This window comes from Lutra lutra, chromosome 1 (assembly GCF_902655055.1).
Source record: "Lutra lutra chromosome 1, mLutLut1.2, whole genome shotgun sequence".
Taxonomy (NCBI): domain Eukaryota; kingdom Metazoa; phylum Chordata; class Mammalia; order Carnivora; family Mustelidae; genus Lutra; species Lutra lutra.
Window position 1 is genome coordinate 49,748,641 of NC_062278.1, and position 14,011 is coordinate 49,762,651.

Sequence of the window (14,011 nt, forward strand, 5' to 3'; positions counted from 1 at the left end):
CGGCTCAGGTCATGATCTCAGGGTCCTGGGATCGAGGCCCGCATCAGGCTCTCTGCTCAGCAGGGAGCCTGCTTCCCTCTCTCTCTCTCTCTACCTGCCTCTCCATCTACTTGTGATCTCTCTCTGTCAAATAAATAAATTAAAAAATCTTTAAAAAAAAAAAAAGAAAAGATATTTCGGTCAACAGTATACAGTTACTACACATGCTTGTGTACTGCATAGCTTATGTGCTATTGGTAATTAGGAGGATACATAGTATAATTTAGACACAATTCTTCCCAGGCAAAGGGGAAGGGAATAGCAGAAGTAGTAGAACCTTCAGTGGGAGAGGAAAAACATTCTTAGCTTGGATGTCACCCTGGCTGCAGGATCTCTTGTAGCTTTATCATAAGAAAATTAAACAGGAGCCCCTGTACACAGGATCTTTTCCCAGAGGGGCTCTGCATCACCTTGCTTTCACCTGTCCTGCTCTAGGGAGAAAGGGTTGCCAGCATGTGGCCTTTGAGAATCATTTGGGAATTTTATTTATTTATTTATATATTTTTTAAGATTTTATTTATTTATTTGAGAGAGAGATAGAGAAAGAGAGAGAGCACAAGCAGAGGGAGGGTCAGAGGGAGAAGCAGACTTCTTGCCAAGCAGGGAGCCCAAAGCTGGACTCAATCCTGGGACTCCAAGATCATGACCTGAGCCGAAAGCAGTCGCTTAACCAACTGAGCCACCCAGGCACCCTCATTTGAGAATGTTAAATGCGAGCTGTGCCAACCTCCAGCCACATGGGAGCCGCTTGGAGGAATCACAGTGCCTTTCCAGGTACTAAGAACCATTTTTGTTAGAGCTGTTGCTATAGTTCCAAAGATTTTTGAATGGCTTGCTCTCCATCCTTATGAGTCCTGCCATTTAGTGCACATTTTGCAGAATGGGAAGTTTTTCAGACACATCACTTTAGCAGAAACACCTACATGTTGCTGTGTTGATTGCTTTGGAATTTCATTATTTCAATTTCTAGTTCCTTTGCTGTTGATGATTTGTTTTTAAACAATTTTTGACAAGGACAAATGGAAAATAGCCCATTCTTCACATGAACAGCACGAAGTTTCTCTTTGAACTCTAACTTGAGTATCTACCAATGTTCTATTAAGATGATGACAAGACTATATGTCCAGTATGTGGCAAAAAACGAGGAAATAATTTAGCTGCAGGGTCCAATTCTTCTTAGACCTATAATTATGCTCTTGCTTAATCTGCAATCCAAAGATGCATCAGGACCGGACTCTTGAGCAAGTAGCTGCCTCTCTGTAAGTAGGGTTTTTAGGAGCATCAGGAAAATACTCCTGCCTATAATGTCTATGCTGAAGGCTCTAAATTGCCAATAAGAAGTCAGCACGTGCATCCTTCCCCTACGTCTTCTCATAAAAGTGTAAGGGAACATGTGCTACTGGGATCCACTGAGAAAGGAAATACTGTGATAATTTCCAAGTTAACAGCGTTTAACCAACTGCAACACAATTTCAATCAAACTATTTCATGTACAGTGTTCAACACGGTGCAGTAACCCTTCCTTGCCATCCCAGTTTTGCTCTTAGGCCTTGTCCCTGCCGGCTCTCTTTTCTGTGCAGATTTTGCTGACTCCCATTCCTGTTGCAAGCCTTCATCCCCATTTCCTTCCACAGCCCTCGTCCTCCCTTCACTGAATCACTATTTTCTGTGTGTTTACTGTATGCCAGGAAGTAAGCATTATTTACCTCCTGCCCTAGAAGAAATGTGGCATTTATTTTCCTGACTTTTAAGATAACCTTTTCCTTAAGAACAGATTGTACTATATCCTGAGCTGGGGGACTAGTTAAGGGAATTCACTTCTACCACGGACAATGTGGCTGAGTATCCAGTGGGGAAATTCTATGGGGAGAGGATGCTGGTATGGTAAACAGCAATGAACTGAAGACCGAGTCAGCTGATTTTAGTCCTGGTTAGGGAAAGCCTGTGCTTATCTAGAAATAACCAGAACGGTAGTAACCATACGGGATGGGGGACTTCCTATTCACTCTGCATTATACTAACTTTCTTCTCATATTATTTTGAAAATTAGCTTTAATGTGTGTAGTGTTAACACTATTCTTTGTAGGCTCCTCTTCACAGGCTTGTCTATTTGGTATTTTTGTGGTGTCAGAATATTCACTACAGATTTATTTTCAGGTCCTAAGATAAAAAAGCTGGGGCCATTTGGGGCATGGCAAGGGTTGATCAAAATCAGACTTCAATGGTGTAAGAGCCAAACCACATGAGAAGAACTTGGGCCTGTTACACTGTGATTTTAATTCATTTTTAGGATGTTCTAATGAAAATTATGAAACATATTGATTTAATCTAATGTCCTACTTGCAAAAGTCTTCATATTTCTGGTCATTTAGGGAGGAGTCAGAATACACCTTTGATAATATTATTGGCCTAGGTATAAATTTTTCAAGTTTCTGCTTAAGACAACAATTGCTAAGAACAGAAGGATACCAGATATATTAATTGTACACAATCTTAAGGTATGGGTGGGGACCACATGGCATTGCTCCCTATTCACCCCACTCATCTGGTAACTGTTACACTTTGAAAATTGACACCACTTCTCTTTTTGCCAATAATAGGCATGCCTTTAAAAAGATGGGTGGATCTCTGATGGAAAAAAATGGAAGGGTGAAAACATGTCATATATTATGGGAACACTTTTTCTAAGGAGATTGGAATTAAATAATTAAACTTTTATTTTAAAATTTCTGTTAAATGCTAAGTACTTCAACAACAGATTGTTTAGGGGTATCTGGGTGGCTCAGTTGGTTGAACACCTGCCTTCAGCTCAGGTCATGATCCCAGGGTCCTGGGACTGAACCCCACATTGGGCTCCCTGCTTAGTGGGGAGGCTGTTTCTCCCTCTTCCTCTGCTGCTCCCTCCTACTCATGCTCTCTTACTCTTTCTCAAATAAATAAATAAATAAATAAAATCTTTTAAAAAGTGATTGTTTAGCTAGTGAACTGGTAAGATAAATACGTTTTTTAAAAATATAGACATAACGTATTAAAACTAGGTCCTTTCAGCCATTGTTCTAGATTGAATCATTTTATATATATATTTATATATATGATATTACATTATGTACACATTATATAAATATAAAATAAAACCCAATAGTAAACATTAGGTTTCACCTCCATAAAGAGTGTTCTAGATTCTCAGGACTGAAACAGTAAAATTACGATAAATGTGTTTTTTCTTTCACAAGATCACGGATCTCAAGTAATACAATTTATATAGAAAGAATCACTGTTATGTTTATGCACCTTGTCCTTATTTTTCTGAGGTATAGGTAGGTAGGGATGATACTTAAAGTGTTTGACATGTGGTAGAACAAAGGCACCGACCAATCAGAAGAGACCTCTGCTACACTTCCCAGCGCAAGCGCACCACCGCTTGCCACTAGAACACGTGGTTAGATACAAGAATTACTTATTTAATGTGAACAGATGCTTAAGATCGGGCTTCTTTAACATCTGCATTTTTAACATAAATAACTATCATCTAAAAATAGATAACCTAAAGTTCAAATTGTTTATACCTTTTCAAATATCTCTGTTTAGAAGATGCTAAGGATTTTTTTTTTAAAAGATTTTATTTATTTATTTGACAGAGATCACAAGTAGGCAGAGAGGCAGGCAGAGAGAGAGGGGGAGGCAGGCTCCCTGCTGAACAGAGAGCCAATGCAGGGCTCAATCCCTCGACCCTGGGATCATGACCTGAGCCGAAGGCAGAGGCTTTAACCCACTGAGCCACCCAGGTGCCCCAGAAGATGCTAAGTTTTTGTTGCATGGAAATTTTAGGTGTAAGCATGTACAGGTGAATGAAAACATTTCTCAATGCATCTTTTGCTTAAAACTTTGAAAGTAACTTTATTTCATATCTCTTAAAATATTGCTTTTAAAAGCAGTTTCAGAGATGTCTGTCTGAATATTTGGATTGATATTGACTTTATTTGGATTAAAATATATACCTCTAAAATATCAAATCTGTTTTCAGAATCAATTCTAAGTGGCCATGTAAGATGCTCAAGGCTATCTCAACTGGTTCCTTTTCAACTTCCTGTGTTCCAGAGCTACCCAAGAGCACAGATGGCTTTTCAGAAGGCGACAATGAAGAAAGTCTCACAGAGAAGCCTTAAAATAGCTTTTCAATGAATTTGGGTTTTCCTCTGGAAATAGCCAAGAGTTTCAAACCACAGCTTGTCACAGCTGGCTGGAGTTGGGGAGTACTCTGCCTCACAGCTTGAAGGGATAAAATATCTGGCTCTGGGTCATAGATGCAGAAAGTGTCCTCCTGGACCTTCTAATCATGGCTATTTGTGATATGAAAAAGAAATTAAGTTCCTTGGGAGTAAATATCAAGCATCTTTCCCAATTTTGCTGAGTAACTCTCACTAGATGAAATATTCTGACACAAGATGTTATTGGAATATGATTGCTGATAAAAAGGAATGAAAGAAATGACATCATTGAGTCACATGTAAGACAAAGCAGGCCAGCCAAGAGGGTGGGAGATAAGATATGTCTCCTAGGTAACCGTTTACAACATGACTGAGGATTGTTCTAGAAGAGAAAAAAGAGCAAATCTATTCCCTGTGATTGGATTTAAGACAGACAAAGCCAAAGGGACCTTAATAAGGAATGACACAAGTCAATACTTAGTACTGGCCAAATGATTGTTTGCAAAAAAATTTCGGAGCTTAATCAATATATAGCCTTACTAACTGCAAGATAGCAAAATAAAACTCATATAGAGCTTAATTATCATAAAATCAAACCACTTATAAGACTAAAATCAAAATAAGGAAATATTTGTCTGCTCTCTGGATAGGCAAGAGCTTTCCAAAGTATAATGCAATTGAAAATATGACAATGGAAAAGACAAATAATTTGATTAAACAAATTATAAGAATTGCCTATTTCAAAAATTCCCATAAACAAAATTGGTAACAAATGTGAGAATAATATTCCTAGTTGATATCACAAAGAGTTGATACTCTTTAATTGATAGTCTTTAAACTATACAATAAAACCTTTGAGACTCCTAATAAAGAAATTTTAGAACTAAACTATTCAATAAAACCCATAAGACTCCCAAAAGGTCATTAAATGGAAAATACAAATGGCTAATAAGCAAGTGAAGAAAGTAGTGCTATTTTAGAAATCTGAGAAATAGACATTTAAAAAACCATTTTACTATTACATTAGCTGAAAATTTAGTGATGGAAATATAGAACATTGATAATCCGGGCACTATAGCAAGATAACTCTAATAGATTGGTAGCAAGATTGTGAAGTGGCACAAACTTTCCAGAAAGAAATTTGATCATATATAATAGGAAGTTTTCAAAATGTTAATGCCTCCTCTACCTGCTCAGGACATAATGGCCTTCACATTATAATTCAGCATGTGACTTAAAATGCAAACATGTCTGTGAGGGTTGTAACAATGGTTTACATTTATAACAGGCAGTACATACCTAGTACGGTGCTTCCTGAGAAGAGATTTTTGACAAGTGGGTGGAAAGAGGGAACAAGGGACTGATTTTCTGTAGTGAGGGGTGGGGGTCTAGATGGAGGGGATTGTCAAGCACATAAGATGTGCAGGTACTTACTGAACTCAAGAGAGGCTAGGCACAGTAAAAATAACCCAAGCCAGCTGCTTCATTGTTTTGAAAAGATTGGCTTTTTTAAGTAGGAAGTGAGAGAATAGAGGGAAGAGGACCGAGGACAGAAATGAAATGAATAGGGCGCCTGGGTGGCTCAGTGGGTTAAGCCGCTGCCTTCGGCTCAGGTCATGATCTCAGGGTCCTGGGATCGAGTCCCACATCGGGCTCTCTGCTCAGCAGGAAGCCTGTTTCCCTCTCTCTCTCTCTCTCTCTCTGCCTGCCTCTCCGTCTACTTGTGATCTCTCTCTGTCAAATAAATAAATAAAATCTTTAAAAAAAAAAAAAAGAAATGAAATGAATAATACCGATGTAAACAGAGCATGTCCAAGTTCACTCTGGCAACGTGTTATTCTAAAAAACAATCCACTGCCCAGAAGATAATGAGTATAACCTCAAAACACCTGGGATATGGAAATACCTGGGTAACATCTACATTGAATACCAGTATTTTAGATCTTTAAACATATTAGATTATCTGGTCTCATACTTCCACCTCCGTTTTCTGAAAAAGAAGCAAATGCCTAAAGCATTACCTACTTTACAGAAGCCCCAGAGCCTGTCAGTTAATCCCATTTCAGCACTTCCTAACAGACCCACCGATTTCCTGATAAAAACAAAATAAAACAACAACAATAAAAACATTCCTGAGAATAACCTGGTACCTACCACTGTGTGGACTTGGTCATAGGTGCTTTGGATCTTCCCATTTACTTTTTTACCTGACAGAAACAAGGGGAAAATAACATTATTTTCATTCTTTGTGCTCCTAAATTAATTCTCCCTATTCACTATGAAGAACTGGAACTCCTGTTCTAAGTCCGGCACGTTAATCATATTATTTGTTCACTATCATTTCAAACACTGAGTCCAATGCAGTTTGAATGAAGGGATCACAGGAAGAGAGCCCAGGCCCCCCAGAGTCTTTTTATGTTCACTTCTATTGGCCCTGCTTTCAATTCTGAACACCTGCACACATCACTGCTGTTTCACTCAGTTGGTGCTCATAGATCTGAAACTGACTTAAAATACTACAATGGCCAAAGAACTGTTATCAATGGAAGCATCAAACATCAGCTTATCATTTTTTTGTTTGTTTAAAAAAAATTCATTAACATAAAAGATTCTGAAATACCAATACTCAAATTCTGTTCACTTTTGTATTTTTTTAAGTACTAGAGGATGGCAACTAACTTATCTCATACTTAAGAATAAAATAATTAAAAATTCAGTACTTAGAAAAAAAAGGGGGGGTAAAAATGACAGAAAGCTCACTGACGCAGTTCCAGGTACTTACTGCCAACAACAGTCTTGTGATTGAAAATCTTACTCCAAATTCCACCTTCTCCATTGTCTTTTACTCCGAATTCATAAACCGTGTTGGGTTTTAGATTTTCCACGATTGTTTCGGTGGCCGGACAGAGTTGGAAAACCCATTTTTTTTCCTTATCTTTTTCTCTATAGCGAATTGTATAGTATCTGTTGAATAACCAAAATACGACACTTGAAATTCACAGGGAGGTTCAGAAAGCTATTTCAAATTTTTTTTTGTTTTTGTTTTTTTTTTAGAGATTTTATTTATTTATTTGACAGAGAGAGAGAGATCACAAGTAGGTGGAGAGGAAGGCAGAGAGAGAAGGGGAAGCAGCCTCCCTGCTGAGCAGAGAGCCTGATGCAGGGCTCGATCCCAGGACCCTGAGATCATGACCTGAGCCGAAGGCAGAGGCCACTGAGCCACCCAGGCACCCCGCTATTTCAAGTTTCTTAATACATCGCAGATTCCCATCTATTTCAAGGACTGTGTTTAATACTGACTTCTGTTTTTATTTTTTATTTTTTAGAAATTGCAGAGAACATGAAAAAAATTGCTCAGTGTGTACTTATTTTTAATTTCTAATTCCAAGTTGGAGAGCATGCAGCAGTGTACTTACAGACAGAATTCGGACCTCTCAGTTCTGTTATTTACTACTTTGCAAAAGGAAAGTTGGAGAATGCTGGATGTTCATTTTTTTCCAATTATGCATCATGTATAGACATAATTTTCCAAGTGTGTCATACTGTATTCTTTCAGCTATATGAGGTTAAGCCTAGAACTGTATGGGTTTATGCCACAGAACGTCCCATCAAGGTAGTATCATTCAATTTTGTGAAAGGGGAACCTGAAACTCTAAGATGCATTGAGGACTGCCTTTTAAGGGTAAAATTTTCTTATCATCATAAAAATAGAATCAGGAACAAAGCCAAGCTAAGTGTACAATTAAAAAAAAAGAAACAATGCGAATTTAAGATCATGGTCATGTATATGCTTAGGGCTTCAAAATATTCAATCATACCTATGGTAAAGTAATGAAAATCCTCACCACTTTTTTTGCACTTTTATCACATGTGAGGTTTTATATATGGTATCTCATTTAAATGTCCTAAAGTCATCTTAAGTGGTAGAAGTTATTAATCCCATCTTACAAATGTGAAAATAGTGATTCAGAAAGATCACTTAATTTCCCCTTTATTACCCACCTAGTGACTTTAACCAGTGGCAGAACCAGAATACAAACACTCCTCTTGACTCTGCTCTAAACAGCCTCACAAAGAGGGCAGCAGATCAGGACAGGAGATTTTCTGCACACGGTAACAAGAATGAATGAGCTAGAGCTATGTGTATCAATATCAACAGATTTTACAAATAAAACATTGAATGAAAATAGCAAATTACAAGATGATACATATAGTCTCAAATGACTTACACAAATATTGAAACGCTCACCAAAAACAAAAACAAAAACAAAAACAAAAACAAAAAAACTATGCTACCATGTACTATTCCTGGCAGTGTAAAAGGACAACAAATATTGCAAGGATCCAACATTTGTATTAGAGCTTTAGTTCCCAGTGAGATAAATGAGATTAGAAGTGGGGCCAACAGGTAGATTTTATCTGCTTTTTACTTGTGAATAAACATTTTCAGTACATAAAATTATACCTGCAGAGTATGATATGGAAACATAGGTGTTTGATGTACTATTTTAGATTCTTCTATTTTAAATATTCTCTCAAAAATTTAGTACCTCTCCCCCACTCCCCACTGTAGCATAAGTTAATGGGCAAAGGTTCAGGCTAGTTGCTTTTATTTAAAGCTTTACAATGTCACTCATACACTTGCGCTAAAAAACGTTTACTGTGCTGCCTCTTAGTTGTCGATGTTACACAAACACAATTACCCAGAATCTCTGGAAACAAAGGCCAGGACAGGCTACATAATTTATGAGGCTCACTCCAAAATGAAAACATGGGACCCCTTGTTCAAAAACGATTAAGAATTTCAAGACAAAGACAGTAGAGCATTAAACCAAGCATGTGCCCTTCTAAGTAGGGGACCCTGTACAAATGCACACATTGAATGTCTGTGAAGTCAGCAGGGGCCGTATGGTTTAACAAATACAGAGAAGGGGTCATTTTCTATGTTTCTGTACATTTGTACCTTGAACGTATTTGTATATTCAGCCTACTTTCCTACTAGTTACAAGCTACTGAAATGCTTGGAGTTGTTCATTATCTTCCTTCTTTCTAGTAAAACTACTGTCAGGGCTCCAGTCCCTGATTTCAAAGGAGCAAAAGCCAGAATGAGTGAAGGAGACTGTTCAGCCAAAATATTAACTGCTACTGGGAACAAACAGTATAGAATAGTAATCCCCTGTGGCCTGTGAGTTGAAACATCAACACAGATCTATGAAACATTTATTGACAAGTATGCTGCATGGAATTTTTACTGTTTTTTTTTCCTTGCCTTGGATACTACATGATGCCAGAGAAGTGCAGAGAAGCTGCAATCAGACCAGATGGGCTACCGCAATTATGCAGTTCTACTTTGGATAATTGTCTGAATTCCTCAATTTCTCATGTAATGGGGGGGGGGGGGCATAGCTAACATAATGAACAAAAGCCAGATTCCAGGGTTACCTATAGCTTGATTTTACATCAGCTTTCTAGGAATGAAATGGTATAAAAATGCTTTACAAAAAAAAAAAAAATTAAAAAAAAATGCTTTACAAACTTACCCACATGTTAAAAAAAGAAAAAAAATCCATCCTGCAAATTTTTTACCTGGATCATAAAGCATTTGAAATACCCTCTCTGATACCAAGTTTGTCAGGCAAAATAAACATACAGACAGCTAACCTTTCTCTTCTGCTTCAGAGAGGTTATCTTTGTTAACAGCGATTTAATTGATAACTGTATAATACAGGCAAGTTCTAAGTGTTAAAAGAGTCAGTAAGACTATTTGGTGTAAAGTAATGAATCACATTTCCTTGATTTTAAAGCTAGATTTAGGCCTTATGATAATAAACAAAGCTGAAACCTAGTATACAGAAGGTATTCCATAAATATTTGTGGAATGAATAGAACAGACACTTAGGTGCTCATGGGGTCATTCTAAAATTAGAATATAATTACTCTAAACGGCCAATAACCCCATCACCAAAAAACACTGATCTAAGCAATCAAGTTTACAGTAATCTTTTTCAATGTGTCATTGTGTAAGATTTCACTTACCAAACTCAACATTCCTCGAAAATCAGAGCAAACTGAAGGAAAATACAATAAATGTCTACACCGAACATCTGCAGAGGGCTTAAGATTTTAAAATGTGTTTCAGTTTATTCATACAATAAAATATGAAGGGAGAATAAGAATTATTATAGGAGCAAAAGAGAGATGATAAGTGTCTAAGTTCTAGTAATCAATGACAGTGCCAGGCAAATGGCTGTTTTCTGACTCCTAAGCTAATACCTTTATTATCGCACTGGCCTGTCTTTCTAGTATGGTGCTTGGCAAAAGGAGATGGAAAAAAAGATAGGTAAAATGACCCAGAAAGGAAAAGGACAATCCTAATTCCTTTTAACATTACGTAAGTTTTATTATTTCATTGTGTATTTACCGTAACATAGAGTCACAGACTTCCCATTATTGTCTAAAGACACTGAGGATTAAACGCTGATCCCACCCTTTTCTGTTAATAATTAAATTCGGACGCAAGTGCAACAGTCCAGTAAAGATACAGGTAGCAGTCAGTGAAGGTCATCAGATCAGAACTCTGGAAAGCCTGCCTCTAGCAATTTGGACTTTAAGAATAAGAACATCTCACATCCTAAGTGGTAAGGAACTGTTGAAGGTAGTGTTCCGTTCAAGTACCATTATCTCTGCTTATATCCCTGATAGTATGAATATTGTCAATAATGGTTATTGTAATTAAATAAAATCCATAGCTCCTCGACATGTGGAGAAGGCAAGTAGTGGCTTGGTTTGGACATTTATCAGCTGCAAACCAGTAGCCTGCTCTCATGGGAGTCTTTGCCCACTTATTCATCACTTTTCTCCCTCAAAAGAGAATGCGAGTAGATTAGACAATCTTTGAGATCCTTTCTGTTCTTAAAAGATGACTGTAGCTGCATATTAGGCATCTTATTCCAATAAAACACAGAGACAGAACACAGGATAGAAACCCCATAAACAAAATTTATGAAATAACTGGGAGTGACTTACCAAGAGCAAAAATTGAGTAATGTCAAGATAATCTTAGTCCTTTCACAAACTAGCCTGGCTTGATACATGTGCTTGGCTATCATTTGGGCTTTCTATGCTTTTTTTCAGCAATGTTTTTGTTTCTCTGTAATTAACTACCATTATATTTCCTAAAACATCTATTCTGCACATTTTTTTTTTTGTTCTCTTCATATCAAAGAACACTTATTGACACCCCCTTTGTCAATATTTTTGCTTCTTGCCTTACGGAGACTGTGACTGTTGATCTAAATTCTGTCCTCACACTATTCTTCTCAAAGTGTCTCTCCCCATCACTCCCTCCTTGTCACCCTACTCCCTCTGATTCCAGAGTTCTCCCTCTGCCAACACATAAGCATCTTGGTAATTTTATACCATTTCCTTATTCCATTCACTCACTCTCTGTGCTGAACAACGCTTTAAATATTTTTCACTCTAACAAAAATAAAACAAATATTCCCTTTTTATCCCTGCTTTCTTTCAACACAAAATCTGGACTGAAAACCAAGCAGTCCAGATTTAAAACTAATGGTAGGAGCATGATTCCTATATTCTTGGAGATAGACAGTTTGAGAGATTCTATGATTTCTTTCACTAGGCAGTGGGGAGCTGGTGGATATTCTTCAGCTGGTGAATAAAGCTGAGCAGCTACAAAGGAGGCTAGACTTACCAGCAGTGGAAGAATTAGAGGAAAATTAGAGGGAGGAATCTCAGTGCTGTAGTCCAGATATGAGAGAACAAAGGAATGAATCATGGAAGAAACAAAAGGAAAATAGATCAAAGTTATATCTTTACAAAATAACTGATGAGACTAGATTCCTTATGGGATACGGATGTTAAGAAAATTGTAAATAAAATGAAAACTGAATTTCTAAACTTGAAGGAAATTAAAGTAATGAAAAGGAGTTCTTTTGGTATTATAGAAGGTATGAATCTAGTTGGAGTCTGAGGTACTAACCACCATTATTTGGCCCCTCTAATGGAGAGAATTCCATCAACTAAAAATATGGTCTTAGAAACTTTGGAAATAAGTCAAGGTCAGATGTCAGCACTGGAAGTCATTTACACCCTTGTCACTCCCACCACTCTCAGGACAAAAGCAACATTAGCACTTCCTGTGACCTTGTAGAAGTGCAGAATCTCTGGCTCTTCCTCAGAATCTGCATTGCAAAGGTCTTTTACATGATTTGTGTGCACAAAGATTGAGAAGCACTGGTCTACTTCAAGTGATAGTTAAAGACATATAGATGAGATAAGGGGGAAACAAAGACTAGAGATCCAAGGATAAAACTCTATTCCATTTGCGGAGGTAGGATAACAAATTAGCACGAGAGAGGAGGAAAAGGCTAAGAGGATAATCTAAATAAAAATGTCAAAAAGGAGTGCCTGGTTGGTTCAGTAGGTTAAGCTCTGACTAGATTTCAGCTCAAGTCTTAATCTCAGGGTCATGAGTTCAAGCCCAGCATTGGGCTCCACACTGGGCATGGAGCCTACTTAAATAAATATATATATATATATATATATATATATATATATATATATATATATATATATATGTCAAAAAAGGAAGATTGCTACCAATTCCACAGAGAGGTTAAAAAGGGTAAGAACTGAGAAAACTCTTCTGGATTTAGCAATTAATTGATCATTTGTGGCCACAAATGATCAGTGGAGTGTTAGTAAGTTAGTAAGGGAAGGGAAGGGAAGTAAGTTAGTAAGGGAAGGGAAGCCACTGAAAGGGAATAAAGACTATGGGTGTGGGGTATGGAAACTGGGAACAAGAGAGCAGACCAGTCTGAGAAGTTCTGGGATTAAGAGACTGAAAAATTGCTTGGAAGAGAGAATAAGATCAACAGATATTGTTTTGAGGTAGGGAAATCTTGAACATGTTTGCAAGCAGGAGGCAGGACCCCTGTGGCAGTGAGGGTACCATCGTGAGAGTGCAGATTTACAAAGCATGGACGGGATGGGATGATGAGCACTGTCTAAGGTCAGAAATGGGTTCCTTGGAAAGAAGAGAAGGCAGAAGAATCTGGGGTGAAGAAAGAATGAGCTGATGGTGGATAATCTTAATTTCCTTGGCACTGCAGAAGCCAAGATGGACCGGTGTAGGAAAGGAGCCAGGAAGAGTAGCTTGGATGTGATTCCCAGGAACCAGGGTAAGGTGACAAGGGTCTGAATTAGAATCATTGGCATGGACATGGAGAAATAGAAACATTGATGTGAGTGCTTCCCAAAGAAAGAACCCAGAAAACCTAGGGGATCATTAGCTATAGGAGAGGACAAATAAAAAATCAATAAAGTTTCAAGTTAGAATGAATGGAAGAATTAATGTAGTTTGGAAAGTACTAAGAAATGGATAAACAGGCATTGGGATCAATCAAATGAAAATGCACAGACATAAAAATATTTGCTTCTTAAAAACTAGGGGGCGGGGGAACAAAGAGAAAGGCAAGGACCTGCTTTGGACTGGTGGAAAAGTGGCGCCTTGTTCTACATTAACAGTAAATAAGTACAATATGAAAGTGTTAAAAAATGTGAAAATGATTTTTAAACAAATCAGAAAGCTTTAATAAGTTGGCAAACTGTGAGAACTAAAGCAATCTTGAACACTTTAACAAGCTGGAGACATGGAAAGGAAAAAATAAGCTATTAATGAGGAAATAAATTCTGGTTAAAAACATGTTTTAGTCTTCATTTGGGCCAATTTGGAAAGCTTT

At 37.5% G+C, this 14,011-nt stretch overlaps 1 protein-coding gene across 4 annotated transcripts in view; it reads right to left on the reverse strand.

Moving 5' to 3' along the window:
- Nucleotides 1-14,011, reverse strand: part of ABI3BP (ABI family member 3 binding protein) — a 268,734-nt gene that overhangs the window by 150,543 nt on the left and 104,180 nt on the right. For all 4 annotated transcript variants that reach the window (XM_047723248.1, XM_047723222.1, XM_047723232.1 and 1 more), the window contains exons 5-6: nucleotides 7,030-7,211; nucleotides 6,402-6,454 (exon numbers count right to left, since the gene is read on the reverse strand). In XM_047723248.1, the coding sequence (XP_047579204.1) occupies nucleotides 6,402-6,454; nucleotides 7,030-7,211 (235 nt within the window). The remainder of the gene's footprint in view (nucleotides 1-6,401; nucleotides 6,455-7,029; nucleotides 7,212-14,011) is intronic.